General features: G+C 36.9%; 2 protein-coding genes across 6 annotated transcripts; one reads left to right on the top strand and one right to left on the bottom strand.

The window, feature by feature from the left end:
* The first annotated feature begins 10,556 nt into the window (after positions 1-10,556).
* LOC140880424 (transcription factor MYB33) lies at positions 10,557-15,886 on the top strand. Of its 4 annotated transcripts, none has more exons than XM_073284852.1 (4): positions 10,557-10,725; positions 11,333-11,769; positions 12,472-13,444; positions 15,330-15,886. In XM_073284852.1, the coding sequence occupies exons 2-4, from the start codon at positions 11,410-11,412 to the stop codon at positions 15,620-15,622; spliced, it is 1,626 nt and encodes a 541-aa protein (XP_073140953.1). In that variant the 5' UTR covers positions 10,557-10,725; positions 11,333-11,409; the 3' UTR covers positions 15,623-15,886. The 4 variants fall into 4 exon arrangements, with proteins under 4 accessions (XP_073140953.1, XP_073140951.1, XP_073140952.1 ...); XM_073284850.1 differs by having other exon boundaries at positions 10,558-10,709; XM_073284851.1 differs by lacking the exon at positions 10,557-10,725 and adding an exon at positions 10,765-11,010.
* Positions 15,887-16,960: 1,074 nt separating this feature from the next.
* Positions 16,961-21,933, bottom strand: LOC140882201 (SAC3 family protein C). 2 transcript variants are annotated; one of them, XM_073288033.1, is made up of 9 exons: positions 21,585-21,933; positions 21,386-21,486; positions 20,969-21,190; positions 19,044-19,259; positions 18,848-18,936; positions 18,636-18,732; positions 17,779-17,871; positions 17,476-17,630; positions 16,961-17,271 (listed from the first exon to the last, which is right to left on the bottom strand). In XM_073288033.1, exons 1-9 carry the CDS (start codon positions 21,841-21,843, stop codon positions 17,244-17,246), a joined length of 1,260 nt encoding a protein of 419 aa, XP_073144134.1. In that variant the 5' UTR covers positions 21,844-21,933; the 3' UTR covers positions 16,961-17,243. The 2 variants fall into 2 exon arrangements, with proteins under 2 accessions (XP_073144134.1, XP_073144135.1); XM_073288034.1 differs by lacking the exon at positions 19,044-19,259.
* Between the last annotated feature and the right edge of the window lie 4,790 nt (positions 21,934-26,723).

Below are 26,723 nucleotides of genomic sequence, written 5' to 3'. Positions count from 1 at the left end.
TATAAATACAAAGTTTTGCTTTACTTTTTGAGGAAATGTAAGGCCCTAAAAGATTACGTTATTCATTATGGAATTGAGATTTAAATTTTTCATGTGGAAAAATATCAATTGGATAATTTATGAAAAGTATAGATTTAATTTTCGAGTTGAAAATATTTAATTTGAGAATTTACGGATTTTGAGATTTAAATTCCGTCTATAAATAGGGGTGCTGAGATTCACTTTCAGACGCACCAATCACCTCTCTTCTCTCAATTCCTTGGTCTTCCAGCTTAGATATAGGGCATTCTAGGCGTCCCATTGGGAATCCGGAAGTGGCATAGCGATCCAGGCGTCGTAGCGGAGCTGTGGCCTAGTTTTGAGGCAAGTGACAGCAACGGGCTAACGACGGACGCAGGTAAAGCTTTTGCTTCCTAAAAATATTTAGGAGTATGCAATAGCTTAATTAAAGCTTTTAGAGCACTTTAATGATATTAGTATCATTTGTCATTATAGTGAGGACTATAGACGTGGACCTAGAGCTGGTAGAGCTTGCCTAGTATTTGAGGTACGAAAGTACTGTTCGAGATATCTTGACTGAGTATGCATGTATTATGTGACTGCATGATTTATATGACATAATTATATGATGCATACATCTGCATCTTGAGCTATCTCTTTTGAGATGTCTGTTATTAGGGTTTTACACTATCCTGTTAGTGGATGGACTTCCATCGATTTGGGTTCGGAGTATCCACTGGTTTTCAATATGTGAGCCACCTCCTGAAGCGACGGCACAGCGTGCTACATACCAGGGCCCGGTCTGTCTTTGTTATCTGATTCTTGGCCTCTAGTCAGTAGGAGGTACACTTGCATGCATGTATACTCATACTCTCGTGTTGAGCATTTTATGCTCACGTCTCGTACTTTGTGTATCTGAACACCCTATTCTATGGGGCAGGTTTGCGACTGGATGAGGCGGGTGGATCCAAGAGGGGCTAGGCAGTGGTTGGCCAGCTGGAGCTTCGCCTAGGATTTTATTGTATTGGTTGGTACAGTATTCGATTTGGTTGCATAACTATTTGGGTATTTGCAGATTCCTTTCCTTGGAATTGTATCATATTATGGTTTCCGCAGCTTAGTTCTGATTACTGTTTAATTAAGTTAATTGCATGCCTAAGTTCTATTTAGTAGGTGATCTCGGTAAGGGTCACTACATTTATGGTATCAGAGCATGCATAGTATTCTTGGGATTTAGATTCTGCATGAGATAACCGTGAGGTAATTTTGTAGATGGAGGATCACGCTGATCAGAGTAGACATGGCAGTATAGGTGGATGTTGGAGCGATGACAATCGGGAGTGTCGTCGAGAACGCCATCATCGTCACCATGATGATCAGCGTTTCAGTATGCGCCGATTCTTACAGATGGGTTCTAAGCCCTTGGTTGAAGGCGAGTCTCCGGAGGATGCGGAGAACTGGCTAGATTGTATGGAGATGACTTTTCAGACGTTTCACTGTACTGAGGAGTCGAAGATGGAGACACTTGGTTATCTTCTGGATAGGCAAGCCCGAAAGTGGTGGAGGTTCACTTCTGCACCCTTTGTTGCGGCGAGAGGAGTTGCCACTTGGACCGAGTTCCGCATAGCTTTTCAGAAGCTGTATTTTCCCCCTGCACTCCGTCAGATGAAGGCGGGTGAGCTATTGAGTTTACGTCAGGGATCTATGACGATTGACGAGTATCAGCAAAAGTTCTTTGATCTGTTGTCCTATTGCCCCGAGATTGCTGATAGTTCCGAGATGAAATACAATCTGTTCCTTCAGGGTCTTAACCCCGAGATTCATGACTGTGTGGCGGTCGGTGATGATATGACCTATGAGGGTTTGGTGAGCCGTTGTCACCAGGCGGAGGATATCATTCGGCGTAACAGGTCTTTCTCTCAGTCTAGGCCTGCAAGTTCTTTGGGTCCCCGTGCTCAGTCTTTTACGAATTTCGGATCCACTTCTTCTTCCTCTGGTTCCGGTGGTGTTATTCGTTTTGGGAAGAAGGAGAAATGCGACCATTGTGGGAAGAACCATCTGACAAACAAATGCTGTAAAGCTTCTGGGGCATGTTTTCGATGTGGAGAGGTTGGTCATCTCCGGAGGGATTGTCCATTAGCTGGGGGAGGCGGTTCAGGTTCTGGTTCAGGATCGGGTTCTCAGGCTACCATTCAGAAGAGGTCGCAGGGACAGTCTGCTGGGAGTTCTCACTTGAAGCCGCGGACTTCTGGCCAGGTGTTTGCCTTGAGGCACGATCAGGCAGTGGAGGAGAATGAGAAGGTCATCGCAGGTACATTTTTGTTATATGGTATACCTGCTCTTGTACTTATTGACACTGGTGCATCTCATTCTTTCATTTCTGCAAGTTTTGTTATGAGTCATAAGTTACCATGCATTGCATTAGACGTAGTAGTTTCTGTTTCTACTCCGACGGGTCAATATGCTTTGGCTAAGCGTCTAGTGATGGGTTGCCCTTTAGAGTTCGAAGGGAACATTCTGATAGCGAATCTCATGGTTCTTGCAATGGATGACTTCGATTGTATTATGGGGATAGACATGTTGACCACCTATCGAGCTTCAGTGGACTGCTATCAAAAATTAGTACGCTTTCATCCGGATGGGAGTGATAGCTGGTTTTTCTATGGTGAGGGAGCACGACCCCCGATGCCGTTGGTATCAGCTTTGAGAGCCTGTCGAGCTCTAGAGTCTGGCGGGGAAGGTTACCTCATCTATGCAGTTGATTTGTCCACTGAGAGCGTTAGGATAGAGAGTATTCCGGTTTTGAATGAATTACCAGATGTTTTTCCTGATGAGATTCCGGGTTTTCCTCCTGCTAGGGAAGTCGAGTTTCGCATAGAGTTGATGTCGTGTACTTCGCCTATTTCTTGAGCACCGTATCGTCTGGATCCATCAGAGATGCAAGAGTTGAAGAATCAGTTACAGGATCTTCTGGACAATGGGTACATTCGTCCTAGTGTATCTCCTTGGGGAGCTCCTGTTCTCTTTGTGAAGAAGAAGGATGGGTCTATGCAGTTGTGCATTGACTATCGGCAGCTGAACCGAGTTACTGTGAAGAACAAGTATCCTTTGCCTCGTATTGATGATATGTTTGATCAGTTGCAGGGTACTTCGGTTTACTCCAAGATTGACTTAAGATCTGGGTATCATCAGATGAGATTCCGAGACCAGGACATAGCCAAGACTGCATTCCGTACTCGCTATGGGCATTACGAGTTCCTAGTGATGCCTTTCGGTTGGACTAATGTGCCGGCTATATTTATGGATCTGATGAATCGCGTTTTCAGGGAGTTTTTGGATAAGTTTGTCGTGGTTTTCATTGACTACATTATGGTATATTCGCGTGATACAGACGAGCATGTTTCTCACTTGTGGTTGGTACTGCAGACTCTTTGGGATGAACAGTTGTATGCCAAACTAAGTAAGTGTGAGTTCTGGATGGATCGAGTGGTCTTTCTTGGCCATATCATATCCAGGGAGGGGATTTCTGTTGATCCGAGAAAGATCAAGGTTGTGCTTAATTGGTCGCGTCCAATGACGGTTTCTGAGATCCGTAGTTTTCTGGGTCTAGCAGGATATTATCGTCGCTTCATTCTGAACTTCTTGCAGTTAGCTCGACCATTGACGCAGCTTACTCGCAAGGGTGTTGATTTCGAGTGGTCCTCAGAGTGCGAGGAGAATTTTTGTGAGTTTCGACGGGGTTGATTTTTGCGACAGTGTTGGCATTACCGTCAGGATCTGGAGGGTATGTGGTGTACACAGATGCTTCTCTTTAGGGTTTAGGACGTGTTCTAACTCAGAATGGGCATTTGATCGCATACGCTTCTAGACAATTGAAGTTACACGGAGACAATTATCCAGTTCATGATTTGGAGTTGGCAGCTATTGTGTTCGCTTTGAAGATCTGGCGTCATTATCTGTATGGCGAAAAATTTGAGATCTTCACCGACCACAAGTCTCAAGTATTTGTTCACTCAGGCGGAGTTGAACATGAGGCAGAGATGTTGGATGGACTTGCTTAAGGACTATGATTGCGAGATTAAGTACCATCCAAGAGCTGCTAATCTCACCGCTGATGCATTGAGTTGCTAGGTGCGACTATCCGCACTTCAGACTTGTTCGATGTCTAGTGCAATCGGAGAGTGTTGTTCTTCAGGTTTTACCTTCAAGCACAAGAAAGGTATGCAGAGTATCCAGATGTTTGCGATATTATCTGAGCCAGCTTTGTATTCGCGGATTCGGGATGCTCAGATGTCTGCTTCGATGACCCAGCGTTTGGCTCGTCTAGCCAACGAGGGTAGTACGTCGGGATTTCACTATCAGTCAGATGGATTTCTGTGTTTGTCTGGTAGGCTTGTGATTCCGGAGGATGAAGAGTTGCGAGAGGAGATCTTGTCTCAGGCACATCGCACTAAGTTGAGTATTTATCCGGGGAGCAACAAGATGTACAAGGATCTACATACTCGGTTTTGGTGGAAAGGGATAAAACACAGCGTGTATCAGTATGTTTCGAAATGCTTGGTTTGTCAGCAGGTCAAGGCAAAACACCAACGACCTGGAGGTTTGCTTCACAGTCTGCCTATTCCTGAGTGGAAATGGGAGCTTATCACGATGGATTTTGTGACCCATTTGCCGGTATCCTCGAGGAATTGTGATGCTATCTGGGTTGTGGTGGACCGACTCACCAAGTCAGCGTATTTCATTGCCTACAGCCGAGAGTACTCTGTGGATCGTATGGCTCGGTTGTAAATTTAGGAGATCGTTCGACTTCATGGAGTGCCTGTGAGCATTGTCAGCGATCGAGACCTCAGGTTTACTTCTAGGTTCTGGGGGAGTGTTCAGCGTGCGATGGGCACTACTCTCAGTTTGAGTACTGTCTATCATCCGGAGACAGATGGACAGTCAGAGCGTACTATCCGTACTTTGGAGGATATGCTTCAAGCATGTGCTATGGATTTTGGTTCAGCCTGGCAGGATCATTTGTCATTGATTGAGTTCGTGTACAACAACAACTATCATAGTAGCATTGGGATGGCACCTTTTGAGGCGTTGTACGGGCAACGTTGTCGTACTCCACTCTTCTGGAAAGAAGTGGGGGAGAGACAGACTGAGGAACTGGAGTTAGTCCAGCAGGCAGCGGATATTGTTGATCAGATCAAGAAATGGATTAACACTGCACAGGATCGTCAGGCCAGCTATGCTAATACTAAGCGTAGACCTTTGCAGTTTGATGTTGGAGAGAAAGTGTTTCTGAGAGTTTCATCTTTCCGCAGGATTCTCTGATTTGTCCTCAAGGGTAAGTTGTCTCCCAGATTTATCGGTCCGTTTGAGATCTTGGAGAGCATTGGCGATCTAGCTTATCGTTTAGCTTTGCCACCGTATCTGTCCAGTATTCATGACGTGTTTCACGTATCTCTGTTGCGATGGTATGTGTCGGATTAGTCTCATATTCTTCAGCCGTCTGAAGTTCAGGAGGATATATTTGACTTATGTAGAGAAACCTATTCGTATCCTGGATCATAAGGATAAGGTCTTGCGGAATAAGGTCATTCCTCTGGTTTTCCATTCAGTGGCAGCACCGAGGCACTGAAGAAGCTACTTGGGAGCTCGAAAGTAGGATGCGTACAGAACATCCTGAGTTATTTTGATTTCATTTTCGAGTTGTATTCAGTTGTAAACTCTGTAAATTTTTCATATGAATAAAAGATGTTTCTGCATGTTGTTTCGTTTCGTACTTAAGATTTGATTTCGAGGACGAAATATCTTAAGTGGGAGAGAATGTAGTAGCCCGTAACCAATTAAAGAGATTAAGGAACTAATCGCTATTACTAAAAATTGAGTTTGGAAGCTCCGAAGAGAAGAACGGAGGCTCCGAACGTGATCGGACGATTTGAAGCCAGGATCGAAGGCTCCGAACGTGTTCGGACGCCCCGTCGGCAGGTTTGGACGGCCCGATCGGAATCCAGTATTATGTCATTGCTTACGTCAGCAATATGACGTCATTGCTGACGTATTGATGGGACTTCGGACGCCCCGAAGTCGAGTTCGGACGGCCCGAACGTGTTTGGAGGCTCCGAAGTGGGGTTCGGATGGCCCGAACTCCGTCTATAAATAGGGGTGCCGAGATTCACTTTCAGACGCACCAATCACCTCTCTTTTCTTGATTTCTTCATCTTCCAGCTTATATCTAGGGCGTTCTAGGCATCCCATTGGGAATCCAAAAGTGGCATAGCGATTCAGACATCGTAGCGGAGCTGTGGCCTAGTTTTGAGGCAAGTGACAGCAACGGGCTAACGACGGACGCAGGTATAGCTTTTGCTTCCTAAAAATATTTAGGAGTATGCAATAGCTTAGTTAAGGCTTTTAGAGCACTTTATTGATATTAGTATTATTTGGAATTATAGTGCGGACTATAGACGTGGACTTAGAGCTGGTAGAGCTTGCCTAATATTTGAGGTACGAAAGTACTGTTCGAGATATCCTGATTGAGTATGCATGTATTATGTGACTGCATGATTTATATGACATAATTATATGTTGCATACATCTGCATCTTGAGCTATCTCTTTTGAGATGTCTGTTAGTAGGGTTTTACCCTATCCTGTTAGTGGATGAACTTCCATCGATTTGGGTCCGGAGTATCCACTGGTTTTCGGTATGTGAGCCACCTCTTGAAGCGACGGCACAGCGTGCTACATACCAAGGCCCGGTCTGTCTTTGTTATCTTATTCTTGGCCTCTAATCAGTAGGAGGTACACTTGAATGCATGTATACTCGTACTCTCGTGCTGAGCATTTTATGCTCACGTCTCGTACTTTGTGTATCTGGACACCCTATTCCATGGGGCAAGTTTGCGACTGGATGAGGCGGGTGGATCCAAGAGGGGCTAGGCAGTGGTTGGCCAGCTGGAGCTTCACCTAGGATTTTATTGTATTGGTTGATACAATATTCGATTTGGTTGTATAAGTATTTGGGTATTTGCAGATTCATTTCCTTGGAATTGTATCATATTATGGTTTCCGCATCTTAGTTCTGATTACTGTTTAATTAAGTTAATTGCATGCCTAAGTTCTGTTTAGTAGGTGATCTCGGTAAGGGTCACTACAGAAAGAGGATTTAATTCGACGGTGAAATCCGAGCAGGGATCAATTTGCAAATATAAAGAAGTTCGAGGACTAAAATGCGATAAGGTCCGAAATTATTTCATTTTGATCTGAGATTATTTAATTTGAGAATATATGTAGTTTAGATTTAAATTCTATTATTCTTAAATTATTTAGTATTGAAATTGAATTACTTTGAGTTTCCGGGGACTGATTTGCAAGTAGATCAAAGTCCAGGGACTAAAGTGCAATTTCCTTGCAATTGGCCTTAAAAACGTGTGAGAATCTTGGAATTAATCAGAATTGTTATCCAAACTCAGAAAAGAAACCGTAAGGCAAAAGAGAAGGGTTCCAAACCATTTTTCAATCTTAAATCTTTGATATCTTTTGATCCGTTCGTTCGATTTCAAAACCGAGCATAGTTCCGAAATCCTTGCGACGAGAGCTTTGATTTGGAGTAAGTTTTATCTTATTTCCAGCATGTTTTGAAAGTTGGAAGTTGGAGAAATCAGAATTTATTAGGAATAATTGTTCTTGAGTTTCTATATAGTGTTATATCGAAATCGATTCGGAGATTGGATGTTGTTTACCATTGTTATGATTTCCAGCATTAATTTGAACCCTTGTACATCTGATAGAATGAGATTTTGGATGTATTCTTGCTGGTTTTACGTGATATATGCAGGAGTTTAGATTGATTGAGCTGAGTTAGACATGATTTGATTGCTGATATATGCAGCATATTTACACTTCATATCAGATTGTATTTGAATGTTTCAAGTTCGAGAAGCTAAATTTCGAATCGGCCAAGAACTGAGCAAAGTTTGTAACTAGTTTTTGCCTTGAAGTTTGAAATGTGATTGAGCAGATTTTTATGTGAGTTCGTAGCTGATATAAATAGCTTGATATGCTATATTTCAGATTTGTAAAGAAGCGATTTGGACTCGAGACTTTAGCTTTTGGGAAACGAGATCGAATAGCTCAAGGTTGAAGTTATTCTACCTTGAAGATTAGATGATGAACTTGAGATGATGAACTTGAGCAGAATTTTGTGATATGTCCAGATTTGGAACACTTTCAGAATTCAGAATGACAGGTATAAGATGACATCGAGAGTCAAGGATTCGATACTCGAGAATGATGATTCTTGAGTTATTCCGAACAAATCACATACTTGGTTATTAATTGTTTTTGATTTAGAACTTGATCTTATTATTGTTGATCCATTTCAGGTAGTGGATCTTTGATTTTGATTTTGATATGATATGATATATGAATTGATTCTAATGCCAAGGTTTGATGAACCTTATTTTCGAGTAAGATATGACTACGATAGATGGATATCCATGTCAAGATCGTATATGAATCTTGATGGCAGTGATTTATTATGAATCAATTCTTGATAGCGCGCTATATAAATCTTTTGATTTGAAGTCTTGATTGATATATTTCGAATGTATATATGTGTTATATTAATCTATTATTGAATTGAAATGGTTAGAATTGACATGTTTATATTTTAACGCATGTATATGTCTTTTATACTGGTAATTATATTCTCACCGGAGTTTATCCGGCTGTTGTCTTGTTTTGTATGTGTGCATGACAACAGGTGGGGCAGGAGCTAATCGGAGATGACATTGATAGCTCGAGAGAGAGTTTTAGCACGTGGTGTCTCGGGTTTGTAGCAGAAACGTAGAGTTTAGATCTTGCCAAATATGCTAGAAGGCGTATGACTTGATTAGCGAAGAACACTAAGTTACTTCTTGTATTTTGTAGCTACTTTGATGTACTTTAAGTTACTTGTTAGATGTAACAATTGATTGGAAGTATGATAAGAACTTCTTGTATAGATCAATGCATGTTTTAAACTTGATAAACCATGAATTGAAAAGAGTTGAAGGATCAAGTTTTGCTGTAGAAGAACAGGGTATGTTTCTGCCCAGGCAGCGCCCGAGCCGCTGATTTTGGCAGATCGAGCGCAGCCCCGAAATCTGGCCTACTGTTTTGAGGAAAAACAGGGGCACTCGATCGGCGGTTTTTGACCGACCGAGCGCACCCTTTTGTTTTAAAAAAAAGTTCTATGTATTTTTTATCCTTTATTTATTAATCATGTTTAGTGATTAATTGCCCCAAGATTTCATTAGCAACCCGAGTCCCCACAACAGCTGGTATCAAATTCACAACTGGTACACAATGATAATGCATCTTAAAGCATTTTTCTGAGAGTTTTCTCACTATTTCGTGAGCTCGGTAGTGACTCGGAGCGACTACGCTGGAGAACTCTTCTGACGATAATTCATTAGTTATTCCATGTGTGTAGGTTAACAGATGGGTCTTTGACCATGTCAGAGGAAGAAAGCAGCTTAGAAGATCGCCATGTCTAACACGATTTTTCCAGATAATAATATTATTATTTTGAATTAAAATTTATTTTCATAAACCTGAACTTGATTTAAATTTTTTCTTAAATTTATTATCCAATGTGATAACGGTTAGGATAATAGAGAATGAGAGAATGTGAGAAGTTTTTGAGTGATTAATTTAATATTTTACGCCTTGATTATTAAATATCTTGGATGAATAGTAAATGATAAATGTGGAAATACATCCATTAAAATTATCAAATATAGTTTCTCTAAGGTGTTTTTTTTTTTTTGGAAATCTTCTCTAAGGTGTTGTGAATTATAAAATAGTAAATATTATATTATTACTTTTACACAATAATAATAGTAATCCATACTACATCACAATACATGAAGAGCCAAGAATATAGAATTTTTTAGTAATAATACAATAACTTTTATAATTGAAAAATACCCCTATAAATAAATATATTTCATCTTCATTTAATCTGAAAAGATTATAAAAAATCTATTTTAGTAAAATTTTTTTTTATCTAACTATTATATCTCAATAAAATATCCATTTATCTTTATCTATAATTTTTAATTTCAAATTATCGTGTCCCTAGAATAAAAATTAATATAAAAATAGAGATTTTTTCACCAAAATCTTCTGTCAAATAAAATAAATATTTCATCTTTGTGAAAATTTAATAGTTATCTCAGCCCTTAACTTTTTAAAACATGCAGTTTTACAAAAAATTAAGGACTAAAATGTTTATTAAACTCTCACAAGAATAGTGTATTTTCAATATTTCACATAATTGTTTGGTGCAAAAACTCTAAAAATATATTTCTAAAATTTTCTAATTTAACATGATCTATACACATTTTTTTTAGACTCAAAAAATATATATATACACACACATTCTTTTTTTAAAAAAAACATTATTTAATATCAAACAAATTTTAATGCGTGTTCATGAATGGCGTGGCGAGGGGATGAAATTAATAATAATTTATAGACACACATGTGCCTCTCACACACACTAGCACACACATTGACACACATACCATGTGTACGCATCTATACATACACAATACATACACCCGACGATCTCCATACAATTGCCATTTCTTCTTTCTCACACATTTCCGCAGTTTAGAATAATTTCCCCTTTCCTGTTTCCTTTTCTAGCTCCTTCAATTCCTCCCCAATCAGGTAATCCATATGCTTCGTAAGTCTACGCATTTCCATTTTGGTGTGATGAATTACAAGATCATGCGTAGCCTAATTAATGAATGAAATTGCAGAACCGGAAATTTTGCAATTATTAGGTCAACCTACATTTATTGCGGAACGAAGAGTATTTATTAACTTGCATTGTTTATTAATTGCTTAAATAAATGAAGTACCAGGGCAATAACGTCTAGATGTTGTACTCTTTGATGTTGATTGGATAATTATTCGTACGCCGATCATTGTTTAAGTTCGAAATGCGTATGAGGCGTTGCGATTCTTGGTAATACCCATGTTCGTGTTCATGGATGCTGTTTTACTTTCACTGTTTAAGTTGGAATTTTTTTCTTTGTGGGTTTTTGAGGTTGGCTAATTTGGTGTTAACTTTTGACCGTTTGATTCACGTACGTAGCTGCTGATATTAAGATTTGAGTACTTTCGTTGTTAGATTTATGTGTGTAATTTTTGTTTCTTGGCTAATTTAATGTGGAATTGTCTTTTACTGAAGATGAATAGTTTATGATTGAGCTATGGGGGGAAGTGTTTTATTCGTTTTTTGTTTTATGGAAAATATCTTTTGTTTACTGTTATTTTCTTATGTTTAGGATTTTAGCTTATGATTTGGCTATTGGGCTATTGGTTCCGTGGAGCTTAAGAAGTTCCCTCTCATAGAGTAATAAAGATGGGTCATAGCACTGGTGATGAGCGTGAAGACAGAGCCCTCTCTAGCGATTCACCTCTAAGTAACGATGGTGATAACTTTTTCAGAGCTTCAGACAGGGGCGTCATTCTGAAAAAAGGTCCATGGACAACTGCTGAGGATGCAATTTTGATTGAGTATGTGAAAAAGCATGGAGAAGGCAACTGGAATTCAGTTCAAAAGCATACGGGACTTTCACGGTGTGGTAAAAGCTGCCGCCTGAGGTGGGCCAATCATTTGAGGCCAAACCTGAAAAAAGGAGCATTCACACCGGAAGAAGAGCGACTAATAATTGAACTTCATGCTAAAATGGGAAACAAATGGGCACGAATGGCTGTGCATGTAAGCTTCAATAATCACCTTTTACAATCTTACAGATAATTTATCTTTTGAATGCATAAAGAATTTTTATGTACTTCAGCGTAGAATATCTGTGCTTGCTGTAAATAAATTTCTCAGATATTTATGAGGAAAGATCATAAATGTCCCTTTGGGTGTGATTGTAAGGTTGATCCAAACAGATAGAATATGTAAATAGAAATTGTCAGTGTCTGATTTGCGTGAAATGAGAATGCTACATCTGGATGCCTTGCATGAATTCTTCAGAAGAGTCTGATGTGCACTTGTCAAATTATTTTCAGGATTAATCAATTGGCTCATACTTTTGCAGATTCGGTGGGTGTATGTCTTACTAATTGTTACCCAAGAACAGCAATATTATTCAAAAACTTATCCTATAACCGTTAGTTTATAACTTCCCTTGATAGACATAGATGAGGAGATGGTGACATACGGATGTTTTGCATCATGAAAATCATTTTGTCCAATGTTACACACCACATTATGCTGTGCTCTGATTAGTCTTGGTTTTAATGGGTGAAAAATCCACAACAGATTTGTAGCATAAAATTTGTCATATATGCTGTCCTATTATCATTGCATACTACAATGTAAAATGGTATTTGAGCCATTACATATTTTTGTGATCTGGAAAATATTTATTTTCAAGTTTCGTTCTCGTAATCAGTCATTGTTGTTTCTCAGTTGCCTGGACGGACAGACAATGAGATAAAGAATTACTGGAATACTCGAATAAAAAGACGTCAACGTGCTGGCTTACCTCTTTATCCAACTGAATTTTTCCAACAAGCACTTTCAGAGAATCAAAAAAATCGTAATTCACGTGGAATATATGGTGGAGATGAAGGATGCCATGATGATAGCTTGCCAAGCCATGGCTATGAAAAACCTGATGTCACATTTGATAGCTTAAACATGTTACCATACAGACCAGAATTTCCTGATATTTCTGCTAGTGGTTCACTCATGAGTGGTTTTGGTTCTCCACAGTTTTATAGTTTTCTTCCCCAAACAGTTGGATTGCACAAACTTACTCAAGAACTTGATGAACAAATGGACTTTTGCAGCAGTGCAGTTAATGATGCTTACCCATTTGACATGGCTCGAAATGATAGTTGTGAGAATAAGATATCTCAATCCTATGGTCTGTGTTTCCCATTTGACCCTAATGACACCAAACTGTGGCCTTTTGGTGTCAGTCCGGATAGTCATTTTATGTCAAATGACATTTTCTCTGCTTCTGAGCCCTTGGAAGGTGCTCAGAAGTTGGAGCTCCCTTCACTCCAATATCAAGAAACCAATTCAGGTATCTGGGGCTTGCTTCCTTTGGATGCTGCTCCTGAATCAATGGATTCTTTCATTCAGTCTCCCTTATCTGGGACACATTCGTCACATTGCCCTTCTCCACGGAGTAGTGGCCTCTTAGAGGCTTTACTCTATGAGGCCAAATTTATAAGCAAGTCAGAGAACCAGTCTTCTGACAAGGCTACTTCATCTACCATCAGCCAAGGGGCTATGACATACTGTTCTTCCTTGAAAGCACACTCAACAGAGATCAAAGGTATTGACCCCACATCCCCGTCAGGCAACTCAACAGGATCGATTTTTAACGGGTGCAGTCCTGCCGATCCCACTGCAATGGAAGAGAAAATGCATGGTTTGAATCTATAACTTTTATTTCAAAATTTCTGATGATTCATAGTTGACAGAACACATAGAGGCTTAAGTTTTAGCTACATAAATGTTTTATTATTTTGATATTATTTCTTCTCATTTCTGTTAGTTTCACATCATGTAGTCTCTCTCTCACGCACACAAACCAGCACCCACACTTGCAAAAATGCATACCCCACATCCACCTTGTTTCTCTCAGGGATATAGATAGGCAAATGTTTAATGTCCTTGCTCTTGCGCGCATACAGTTGCTTTGTTGTTGGTGGCTACTAGAGAATCCCTGCAGCAGTTTTTTTCTTTTTTTTTGGGTTTTATCAGTTGTAGTCTACTTCCTGTTTGCGTGTGCCTACACCCAGCGAATTTTTGAATCAAGTACCTTAGTTTTAGCTACCTGCTTTTTGTATTTAAGTGCTATTGTAATGCAAACCATGATATTAGAAGGTTCCCTTATGAAGTAGACACATTTCTTTGTTTTTTGAAGTTCTTTTGTGGATCAAGAGCGTGTGTACTGCCTTTATTTCCCTTTGTTTTCTTGCCCAAGATTGTAAATAAAACTCTACTATTAATATTAATTTAAAGGATTTATGTGATCTTGTGTGTCCTGTCCTCTAGATTGAATAGAAAATAGTTTATCAACTTCGTGCAGCCATATCTTTCATGATTATCTTCTGATACCAGAGCTCTACTGTTGAGTCACATTCGTCTTGAACCCAAAGTCGGAGATGAAAGACACTATTGCTTTTGGAGTAGGGAATTGAGATTTTCTGTGTTACCCCATATTGAGTCTACAACCCTTTTGTCAATTAGAATTTGTGTTGCCTTGCCAAATTCTTCGATCTATGAATGCTTCTGTAAAGATTGAATGCATGATATGTAGAAAAATCTTGGGCATATTTGAAACTGGAGTCTTGTTTTTCTTCTGTAACCATTCTGCTAGCACCTTTGCCCCCAATCATGGAGTTGTGAAAATTCAACCAATTGTAATAACTTGATATGTGACTTGGGGCTTGTGTCTGCTGATTTCCTGGTAACATGATGGCAGGATAATCTGCACTTTTTCAAAAAAAGCATGTAGTTCTTGTTATGCGAAATGCCTAGAGGATGGAATCTGTTAATTTAGGAGGTCAAAGTGACGATTCAGTTGTTTTTTGAAGTGGCGGTTGTGAATAGAGCTGTCAAGAAACATAACCAAATCAAATAGGAATAAGAAGCTTTTGTTTATTTCTAGTAGGAACACAACTTGTAATTGAGCTTGGAGTAAAACTATCTTGCTACTAAAATTAAATAAAAGCTCGAGAGTGGTAGGTGAAACAAAATTATCATTTTGAGCTCATCTCTAGATAGATTAATTTACTTTCAAGCTCGAGCCTTCCAGTAACCTTTTATGCCTCAGACATAATTTTTTGGAACATAGAGTTTAACAAAAAAGATCAGAACCAATAGCAACATGAAAGGGTGGCGACATGTTAAGATTACTGTACTGCACCATAGGTAACGGTCAGCAGTATTTAGTATTTATGGAGACAAATGCTTGGGGGAATCGAAGACATGGGGTGAAGAAAGTGTCTGAAGGTTTTAAGTAAAAAAGAAATATTTCTAGAGTTGGGTTTTCTGACTTTTTCATAATGATATCTATCTACAAATTGCATGTATCTTTCTCTTTGTTTTGGACTCATTTTATTTCTTTACCTCTGTACGTCATCATACATTGTTGAATGAAGATGGAAGGTTGTATATGACTTCAATAATTATTATAAACAGGTTATACAATCTAACAACTGTTTATTTTGTGGCAAAAATTTATTGTTACTCCACGAGGAGTTTTGAGAGGGCTTGAAAGTGATGTCCTACTTTGTGTGTTTTCGCAGCAAGTCAAGTGACATCAGAAGTTGTCAACCAAAGTCGAAACCTGGATGAAGATATGAACGAACAATTGAGTCATTTGAACTGCTCAAAGCCTGATGCTGTACTTGGATCATACTGGCTTGAGCAAAGTGGTTCTAGTGTGAAGCAATGTGGCAGCATAAGTGATGCTATTTTTCTTGGCAATGATTTGGGCAGCGAGTTGAAGAACATGTCTTCTGGAACTTCTGGCTGGGGACTTAGTTCTTGCACATGGAATAACATGCCATCTGCCTACCAAATGTCGGATCTTCAGTGAAAATCATCATTTCTATTGATTTCTGTACTTCTCTCATTCTTTGTTATCATTTTGCTATCGAACTTTCTCAAAAGATGGCTTCGCTATATAAAGATGAACTGGTTATGCTGTTGATCCTTATTGATGTACTTTGAACCGCCCATGCCATATCGGCTTTGCAAGGTAGATTACAGGATGTATGTTTTTGAGATACATTGTTCTTATACCTCGAGAGGTCAGGATTTGACTGCTGTTGAGTGCCATTTTTTAAGAACACACATAATTTTCCAGTGTATACCGATTCTCATATTGTAGAATTTAATGAAATTATATAAATTTTAAACTAAGTTGTTAGGTTGGTGTTGTGTTGCTGACCTATGGCTTTATTTTATTACTCATTTTTATTATTTTGTCATGGTTTTTAACTGTTTGCCATCTATTGCCCGTTTCTGTGTTTAAGCTAATGCTGGTAAATTTTGTGTGGGTATAATTAACCTTAGGATAATACATAAATCACATATTCATGGTGTATATCTGAACACATGGATATAATTAATATTATAGTGTTGATGTAGCAAATCATGAGTTATTACCAGTGTTCTAAAAAACGGGATTAAACGAGGATTAAACGAGATTAAACGTGAACGTGATGAAAACGCTAAGATTTGGTAAAAAAGGAAAAAAACAATCTAACTCTAAGTTGACCATATTAAACTTCATTAAACGTTTTTAATCGAGATTAAACAAGATTTTTAAAAAAAAATGTATATCAATTAAAAAATCTCGAAATAAAATCATGTTTTTTAAAATCAAATAAATACATCTGGTCATATATTTCTCAAAGACATTTTTATTCAAAATTCTTGTGTTCTATAGAATATTTAAAAATTTTCAGGTGATCTAGTTATAGACACTGCTAAAAATTAGAATTTTAATATTTTTGTGTGTTACTATTAAATTTATTATATATGTCTCAACGTTTCGTCACATTGAGTAAGGTAAATTAGGTATATATTTTCCACAAATATCGGTGGACATCAAGGCATGCATGCAGATCGAAGAATTCGTGACACAGCTAGCTTATGAAAGTTGAACATGAATTAGTAAAAGTTTAAAAGATGTTGGCCAAGACTTTGCTACAGATATCATGGAGATTGACTTGGGAGAAGGCTCTCAAACTGATGAATAAATTTTTAACCATTCCGATTTCGATGTCAAAGGGACCGATTTCGATGTCAAAGGGAGCTTAGGTAGGCTCGGGAGGATTCCCAAAAAACTTCATCTAACCCATGCAACTCGTCGGATCACAAATAAATGAGCAAATCTTGATATTTGTTTATTTATTTATAGGAAAAATAATAATAATAATCTTCTTCTTTTGGCGATCAGTGAAACTAACCAGCATAACAAATCTGGTACAATATATACTTATTTACATTTATTGCACTAGGTATTCACTTTCATTTTTTTTTCCGAAAGTATTTACGTTTTTGGATCACATAAACTTGGTAATTCGTTAAATATAGATGCAACCAGAATATACACATGATCTGACGTCAAGATGTGGCATTCGCTGCCAAATCGGAGTTAGGGAAAGTCTGTCATTCTTGACGTAAACTCTATGACTGAATTGCAACAAACATCACAACGCTGATAGTTCACCACATAACCTGTAAAATCCAAAAGAGAACAAAAATATATATCAAAGTCTTTTAAAACACCACATATTAGGTACAAGCTATAGAATTGAAAATACTAACAAATTGAAAACCACTTTCTAAGATGCAAGACTTAAAAAATGTAATGTCTAGAATCATATTACAGAACCCCCATTTAACGAAAAATGTTCTCTGACGAGTTCATATCGAAGATACCTTTCTATTCTTTCTGAATACACCGAATAGTATGTCTCGAAGCCTCTTGCGGGCTTATGAATAACTGATTGTTTGGTACATGAGAGCCCCTTTTCGGTCCCAGAAGTAAATATTTCAAGACCGCATTGGAGACAAAGGGATTCAATATCTGATTCCTGAACAAACCAATTATAGAAAGATACTATGAAACACATTATCTGCATTAATGATTACCGATCAGAAAACTCTAAAATGATGTCAAGTCAGATTCTAAGAAAGTAGGCGAGGAAGAAGTAGGATACAAAACAAGAATCGAAAATGCACCTTCATCATAAGGAGTTTAGACAAGTGGGACAATGCATATGGTTGAAGCTTGTATCCTCCATAACTGATACAGGACAACGCCAATATTCTCACCTATAGTCAATTGCAGAACATAGAAGGCAGTCAGTTGTAAGCTATACGAGCCAGTTTACTAAAGTTCCGAGGAAAACCTGGTCATAAGATAATGATTCAGCTAAAACAACGCACTTTACTAATGGCTCGCTAAATTTAATGAATTTAGTGCATATATTTGAACAGATCCGTCAAACAAATTTTAGATGACACATCCTGAGACTTGAGATGTAAAAGATCCAAAGTTGTGTATTATGGGTGTATATACATAGTTTTCCTTTTACATATTATTATTATTTAAGCTTCAGTGACACAAAACATACAATACAGTTAGAGAGAGAATTCAGACTCAGGAAATTTGGGTCATGCTAATTGAGTAGATCTATAAAAGAAAAGTCGGAAGACAGCTCCTTGGACGTTAAGTAAAAATAATCAGAATTGCATCAAATACATAGCCAATAGCATATTACTTTTCATCTAACAAAAGGCATTGTTGCCATCCGAAAACAGTGAGTTGTTATCTAAAGGATGACAAAGAAAAAAGGAAAAACTGAATATTAGAAATATGTGACCCCTTTGAAAGTTAACAAGCTTGGATCACCCAGTAACTGAAAATAGAAAAAAGAGCACACAATTTATTAAAGAGCACACAATTTATTGTGCTGACAAGTAACTCAAATGGAAAACTCAATATTTTGCACCGGTCCCAATACACAATTTTATCAATCTACTGGTCTATAAACTAAAGCAATCATAGATGCATGATTTGGGTGCAGAAGCACAACCTCGTTGAGATAAGGTTCAATAATGCAGTATTGCAGATTGGATGCTTCCTCTTCCACAGTAGCAATGAATCGCTTGTAATTGCCCAATCGATAACATCTGCTTTATGCATAGATAAAATTAAGGGAACAGATATGAATGCATGAATTACTTATATCTCAAGGCGAATCTGGTTGTAGAAACAATGGAAAGGCTAGAGGGTCTTACTGGTTACCTTAAAATTCTACGAGCAAAACACATCTCTTTTGACTTTATGATTAAAGCAGGAAGGTGGCGGAACCACAATGATAAAGATTCACTGTCCTGTATATTGAGAGAGATGATTTTAAAGAATACAAAACAAGAAACAGGTAAAATTGTACAAATCAGTGAGCTTGAATTCAGCAGTAATTGACAAAATAAAGAATTACATGGTTGTTCAAACCCAGATGGAGAAGCACGTAAAATGAATGAAACTCGGCTTCGTTCCTGCATATAGATTGTGAAGCTCGATTTGCTTCATAAAGATTAAATAAAGTTGTCAGAGTTTTCATAAGCTGCTCCATGTTGAGGTGACTCAAAGAAGAAATATTTGGGTTGCCACAAATCCTATGAAGATGGTGATGAGATATGATGTGAAACTTGATCTGTATAAAAAAACAAAGGGTTAAGAAACTATTGTTACAGGCTCTAACAAGTTGAGCCTAAAAAGCCCATATCTGCCTGACCAGAATATTATAAATGGTTACTTGGACTCTTGGAGAAGGGGGAGGAGTTTGAAAATAGGGAGGATATCAGGCTACAGTGGTTGGCAGGAATGGGACATGCGTTATTTGCTTTCAGTTATTTGCTATCGAAAGCTAGGGCAGGAGAATTGTATTTTTTTTCCTCTAGTAAAAGGAATTATTTCCTTGGCCGTGCAGAATAACTCAGCTTGTTGAATCGATTTATTTTTACCTAAAGTTGTTATAAATTGAGTCTAGGGCTGGGATACCGTCCTAAAATACAGAATTTTCGGCATACCGTACCGAAATTTTTTTGATATACAAACATTTTTTCGGTATATCGAATTTTTTTTCTATATCTATACGGTATCAATATGAATTTTTTCCATACCAAAATTTCAGAATTTCGGTATCGGTACCGATATGAATTTTTTTTCATACCGATATTTTTGATACGGTATACCGAAAACTCACCCCTAGTAAATTCCATTGTTATTGATTGTTTGAGTTGTTTAGAAAATTAGCACCGGACAACCGTGAAACAGTGGATTATCAGTTATGGCACACATTCAATCTAATGATTACATGGCTCAACCACATACAGTCTTATTTGGTAGCAAAAGACATGCCTATTCATAGAATTGAGATCTCAAGACATGATGAGCAAAAAAGACGACTCAATAACTCTTGGTCCTCCGCCCACCCCATCTTCGTTTCATCTTCTTCTAAAATGTATTTCCTTGTTTCAATAAATAAACCATCATTACAAACTATAAGTAAATTAAGCTTACAATAGAACAAGGGCCCATGACTGTTGTACCCTAACTCAGCGCTAAACCCAAAGGCCAAAACACAATGTGTCTTGCACACACAACAAAGAGGAAAAACATAAAAACTTCAAACATGGAAAGTCCTCAACCAATCTACATGTATAAACGTGAAAGTGGAGCTATTAGTTTCAAGTGATGAAATGAAAAGATTTAAAAGTCTATGTGTAGAAACTAGATGGAATATTAGTTATATTACACATATCATAACCCTGCTAAATAAACTAATTTCAGATACGAACTAGTTAAGAATCCAAAAATCAACACTAGTTTACAAAAAAATTATAATCCCAATTTTCCTCATGGGTGTTTAATAAAACTGTTTTTATACGAACCCTTGGTTCTTAAAACAGAACTTTTGACTCTCACTAACAGAGTCTGAAGTAATCCTAGAGAGGGACCATGATTGATAGAAACCTCTTGCCCACAGAAGAGATTATTTCATCTCCACAAACAACCTTGGATTCAATAGACACTGTCACATATAGTAGGTGTGATGGAAAATGGAGTAACCACAGATCTCCAACAAATATCATAGGTCCAACCAACGAATTCTACCATAAGAAATGATCACACAAGAGAACATAACATGGCATTAAATGTTTGAGCTACGTTTGTTTCTTTTGAACAAAATGGAATTTGTGACACCATGGTTAATAACTGCTACTCTGCTAGGCAAACACATTTATAGTTATCTAACTGAAAAAACACAGAGCTCAAGGAGAGGACAATTAGATCAAATTCAAATCATTGCCATGAGAAAAAAAATATATAGAAGCGAAGGCATTTGATTAATAGGCATACCATTCTCTCATACATATGAATCACTTGATCACCCATAGCATTCTGCATGCTAAGATCCTGCCTAATGCACCTTGTCCTATCAAAGATGAAATCATGAATCACCTCAAAAGGACACTCACTAGAATTCAGTAAGTTGAGTAGATAATTCAAAGTGTCCTCCAACACTAAGACAGGCCGCATATCAGAAGCTTTCACATCTCTTGTGGTTATAGTTCTGCAAAACTAGTATCATAAGAGAAGATTAAATAATGCTTCATACCACAGGAGAGAAGAGCTTGTCCAAAAACTACATAAAACCAAAGCAATATCCATCACTATCATTCTTAATCAACAATTACCAATGACCATGTCATTGAACCAGATAAAAGTAGTAATATCAAGAAAAAGATGGTTTAATATTAATTTCAAACGCCGCACCTTTTTAACCGCAAGATGGGGAGAGCTTTTAGCAGGATTGCCATGAAGCCTCTCAAAGATAGCCAAATCTCGCAGTTTCTCACGCCTCGCCATCTCTTCCTCTGCAATAACACAAAATGCAAAACTAGCTCAAGAATTCAAATCAGTACAAGGTGAGCAAAATATTCCCTGAAAATGAGAAGGTGTGAATTATTTATACCTGGGCACATAAAAGGGCAGGTTCCAACTAAGGTGGGAAACTCTTGAAGGCCACCATCATCCTTGATGGCATTATTATCAGCATTTTCCCATTTGCTAGTGGTTGCTTTTTTGGTAAAGGTATTCCTCGAGCTATTAGGTTTAGGATTTGGGTGTGAAAATTTGGAATTAGTAAAGGGTTTGTTGGGATTCTGGGATTTGGCAGAAGAGGGAGAAGAAAAGTTTCGTGCTTGGCGGGGTTGAGTATTCCTTTCATCCATGATTTGCCTTCTGAAATTTTCTTTTCGACAACTTGTAGCCCTCTGTCTACCTTTTGTTCATGGATCTGTCCTTAGAATTTAGTGGTTGTATTTGCCATGGTCACATGGACTTTTTGAAAAGTGCAGATGAATTCAATCTAGAGTTTTATATATTTCATTGCTGTAACTCATTAATTTTAACCAATCATGGGGTTATACGTCATCTGCAGGGTAGTGCCCTGCGGGCGACATGTACTAAATCCTAGGGTTGAGTCGATGCTATAGGTTGAGTCGATGCTATCCGCAGGATAGTATACTGCGGGTGACGTGGTGATTCATGATTGGTTAAAATTAGTGGGCCCTACGTGGGACCCACTAATTTTTACCAATCATGGGGTTACACGTTCCCGCAGGATAGTGCCCTGCGGGCGTCATGTACTAAACCCTAGGGTTGAGTCGATGCTACCCGCAGGGTAGTGTCCTGCGGGTGACGTGGCGGTTCATGATTGGTTAAAATTAGTGGGCCCTACGTGGGACCCACTAATTTTGACCAATCATGGGATTACACGTCACCCGCAGGGTAGTGCCCTGCGGGCGGCATGTACTAAACCCTAGGGTTGAGTCGATGCTACCCGCAGGGTAGTGTCCTGCGGGTGACGTGGCGGTTCTTGATTGGTTAAAATTAGTGGGCCCTACGTGGGACCCACTAATTTAGACCAATTATGGGGTTACACGTCACCCGCAAGGTAGTACCCTGCGGGCGGCATGTACTAAACCCCAGGGTTGAGTCGATGCTACCCGTAGGGTAGTGTCATGCGGGTGACGTGGCGGTTCATGATTGGTTTAAAATTAGTGGGCCCTACGTGGGACCCATTAATTTTGACCAATTATAGGGTTACACGTCACCCGCAGGGTAGTGTCCTGCGGGCGGCATATACTAAACCCTATTCTAGATGAATATTTGTAGAGTTTTATTCAAAATGTAAATTAACTTTCGAAGACTCCAAGAAATTTTATCAAGTACAATAAGTCAATAATTAAACCTAAGGTACAACAAAAATATTTTTCTATTTCTAAAATAAAATAAAATATTTTATCATTCATAATTTTTCGAATTTTAATTACAAAACCTCACGAGATATAAAATCATATTTATTAAATTTTTTTAATAAAAACTTATTATACTACACAACCAAAAATTATAATATTTTATTGATCATAAATTAAAAATAACAATAATTATTTTTATGAGAAATTCATTATTTATTATATAGAATTTGATGTTTTAATTATTTTTTATAATTTTTTTAATCTTAGCTTAATTTTTATTATAACTCAAAATTTACGATAATGATTTCATTCACTTTAATATATATATATATATATATATATATATATATATATTAATATGTATATGATTGATATATATTGACTTGATATATTGACGTATTTTTAAATTTATTAACACAAATATGTGTGTATAAATATATATATATTATATAAAGATACTATATAAATTGACTTGATTGATTGACGTATTTTTAAAAATTTATTAACACGAATGTGTATATATATATATATAAATAATCATACTATTTATACTATTATATAAAAGACTATACTATTATATAAAAGATGAGCTTATTATACTAATTATCTTGAACACACCTAAATAACTTATTCCACAATTATCCTTTTCTATCAACTACCCACTAAAAACCTTCCACTCACTCCATGTTTTGCTTTTAAAAAAATTAAATATAAAAAAAAAATTCTTTTACATACGCAAAACGTGTGCATTTTTTCATAATATAAAATTAAATATATTCAAATTTTTTAGAGTTATATTAATTTCTTAATTGCAATAAATTTAATAATTATCAATTTTTGAAAATCAAATCGATAAGTAAAAATTATTTATATTGATAGATAATAATATTTCAAAGAAATAGAATCATTTTAAAGAAATATAAATATAAGTTATTGACACTCGATTGATAATTTTAAGAAATAAATAAAAATCACAATCATGAATTACAAAATTAATAGGGTTCTAGAAAAAGTTTGCAAATTTCAATAAAAGTCATGAAAAAAAAATCTGCAAGATTCTGAAAAATCTTTAAAGGTCTGTGAGATTCTATAAAAGTCTGCAGAAATCTATCAACTCCACAAAAATCTGTCATTTAAAAAAAAGTCAGTAAATCTCTGCATCGAATACAAAACATATTAAAATTTTAGAGACTGTGACCGAGTGCGCGTCAACGCCAATTTGGATACAGAAGCATTTTAATTTAAAAAGTGTTTTTAAGTAGATTTTTAAAATTATTATTTTTAAATAAAATCTATTATAATTTTGTGTTTGAATAAATAGATTGAAAACAATTTTTTAAAGTTGATTTATAAAAAAAAAAGAAAAATTGTTTTTTTGGTCATGTAAGTTTGTCACTTTGTGATTTTGGCACTCCATATTTTCATATTTCAGTTTTAGTCCGCTATCTTTATTTTTTGGCAATTTTAGTCTTTTATCCGATGTGGTGTTGATGTGGCACCAATGCAGTGCTGATGTGGAGATGACGTGTAAAGTGCCACGTTTATTTTTTGGAGAAAAATGACTGAAATTGTCAAAAATTTAAACATGCAGGACTAAAACTGAAATATGAAAACTTAGAGGATCGAAATCGCAAAGTGACAAACATATAAGACCAAAATTGCAGTTTTCCCTAAAAAAAAGCATTTGAAAAGAAATTTAATCTCTTGATTTATTTAATTAGTAACTTTTAATCATGTTTAATATTTTATTCACTTAAACTAGGGTACGGGTTACTACAAAATCGTCCAAAGAATAAATTTTATGAGACAGATCTCTGATCCGACCCAACACATAAAAATATTATTTTTATTTGTCATTAGAAATATAGATTGAATTTATCTGCCTCATGAACATAGATTTGTGAGATCGACCCATTAAAGAGTGACCCTAAAAATTTAGGTTACATTTGGTTTTGATTTTAATGTTCTCAGAAAATATTTTTCAAATAAATTTTTTGAAAGACAACTGTAATTTCCTATTGTAAATTAAGTTCGGTTATAATTAAGTACAAGAGATGCCAAGTTATTATGAATATCTATTTTTCGAATAATTATGGACAAAATCAAATTTAGAAGAACAAATTTTTTTTAAGTTATATTTTTTTGAAGAAGGAATTGTAGAATGTAATTACAATTTATCTTTATTTTGATCTTAAGAAAATGTTAGGACACTTAGTTTTGGTGATAAAAAATAATAACTTATTGTTAATAGATCGTGATACTCACTAAAATTTGATGGTCTGGATCTCACTCAAGCTCAAAGCTTCAAATCTAGAGATGAACCTGAAATCAAGTAGATAATGATAGAGGGGGCCAGGAGGATATCCCGGCGTAGCTCCTCCGACGCTCAAATCTGAGACGTGAACGAATAAAAGAAAGAGGAGCTTGGGCGCCCCTCAAAACGAAAGTGAATTAATTGCAAATGGAAAGAGCAAACCCGTATTTATTGGAGGCAAAGTAGGGGACCACGAAAAATTTTTAGGGGATCACGATCGTGTAGTTCACGCACCTCTCCTTTAGAGCTCGTCGTCCAAAGACAACCCAAGACACAAAACCAAGCTTACCACCCTAGAGATCGTCCACCCTAGGGGTCGCCCGCCTTAGGGGTCGCCCACTGATCGCTTATTCGGTATTTATTAGCAAGTATACTAGGTCAAGAAATAGTAAATTGGACAGAAAGTCCAAGTATCGATCCCACAATGACTGTTGTCAATTCTCAAATTTTGATTATTTTACTTAATCTAAACAAAATAATAAAATGAGTGCTAAGAATTAAATAAAAATTTAATTACTAAAATAAAATAAAATAAGAATTAAAATAGAAGAAGAATAAATTTAATAAAATAAATACAACCAAGACAAACGCAGGTACCGAACAAATCATATAACATGTAGCCGATTCAGGACTCAGATTTCATCATAAATTACAGTGAATTCTCCTAATTTATTTAACAGTCTATTTCTAGAACAGTTAAACCTATTCAAATATTGACGTTAATTTTCATAATTCTAATCAAACTCAAATGCATTATGATTTGTGAGAATTCAGTTTGCACCTAAAACCGCACGATGAAATCGAATACTATTTCTAGTCAATTTTACCTCGTGTTTATTATTAGAGTGATCGAAATCAATTCTTCCTCTATCGACTTAGAACCGATTAGCATACAAACAAACAATTGGCCAGATCATTCACAAGAAAAATATAAATCTAATAATCAATAATATAAAATCAAATCTGAAAAATCCAAAACAAACATCCAAGTTTTCTACATAGATTTGTTCGACCTAATCACGCCGTCTTGGTTGAATAAAAACTACTAATCATTGAAAACAAAATTCAAACAAGTTAAATAATCAAAAGAGAATAAAGGAAGAAAAACTCGATTGGAGCGTTCTTCAATCTCCAAGCTTCCGCCTAGCCGCCTCTTCTATCTGCGTGTGATCCCCTCAATCTGATCTCAAATCTTCTATTTATATGTCTTTGAAAGCCCACGAAATAAAGCCCGAAAATTTAAGATTTTTAATTCCCAAAAATTCTAATTTCTGAGTCTGCGCGACGCCTCGCTCGAGCGGCAAAAAGTTGCGCTCGAGCGAGCACACTTCAATTTTATTTTTTTCAAAATCTCCCAGGCTCTCTCAAGCGGTAGAAAATCTCGCTGGAGTGAGCAAGTTTATTTCCACCGCGCAGCGTTTTTGAAAAATTCATATATCGAGATTTAGCCGTCGGATCGAGCTGAAATTTGGACAGAAGCTTGAAAACATCTTGAAATTAATTTTGAATTGTGGAGATTGGATTTGGATATCTCTAA

The sequence above is a fragment of the Henckelia pumila genome, chromosome 2 (assembly GCF_033568475.1).
Source record: "Henckelia pumila isolate YLH828 chromosome 2, ASM3356847v2, whole genome shotgun sequence".
Lineage (NCBI taxonomy): Eukaryota > Viridiplantae > Streptophyta > Magnoliopsida > Lamiales > Gesneriaceae > Henckelia > Henckelia pumila.
This window is presented reverse-complemented; position numbering and strand designations above follow the sequence as displayed.

Excerpts from the sequence above, each read along its gene's own strand:
- LOC140880424 (XM_073284852.1), top strand. The coding sequence starts at position 11,410 with ATGGGTCATAGCACTGGTGATGAGCGTGAAGACAGAGCCCTCTCTAGC. Across the intron at positions 11,770-12,471 it reads GGGCACGAATGGCTGTGCAT|TTGCCTGGACGGACAGACAA; the intron begins GTAAGCTTCAAT and ends GTTGTTTCTCAG. Across the intron at positions 13,445-15,329 it reads AATGGAAGAGAAAATGCATG|CAAGTCAAGTGACATCAGAA; the intron begins GTTTGAATCTAT and ends GTGTTTTCGCAG.
- LOC140882201 (XM_073288033.1), bottom strand. The coding sequence starts at position 21,843 with ATGGATGAAAGGAATACTCAACCCCGCCAAGCACGAAACTTTTCTTCT. Across the intron at positions 19,260-20,968 it reads TTCATATGTATGAGAGAATG|ATCAAGTTTCACATCATATC; the intron begins GTATGCCTATTA and ends TTTTTTATACAG. Across the intron at positions 17,631-17,778 it reads CTAAACTCCTTATGATGAAG|GAATCAGATATTGAATCCCT; the intron begins GTGCATTTTCGA and ends TGGTTTGTTCAG.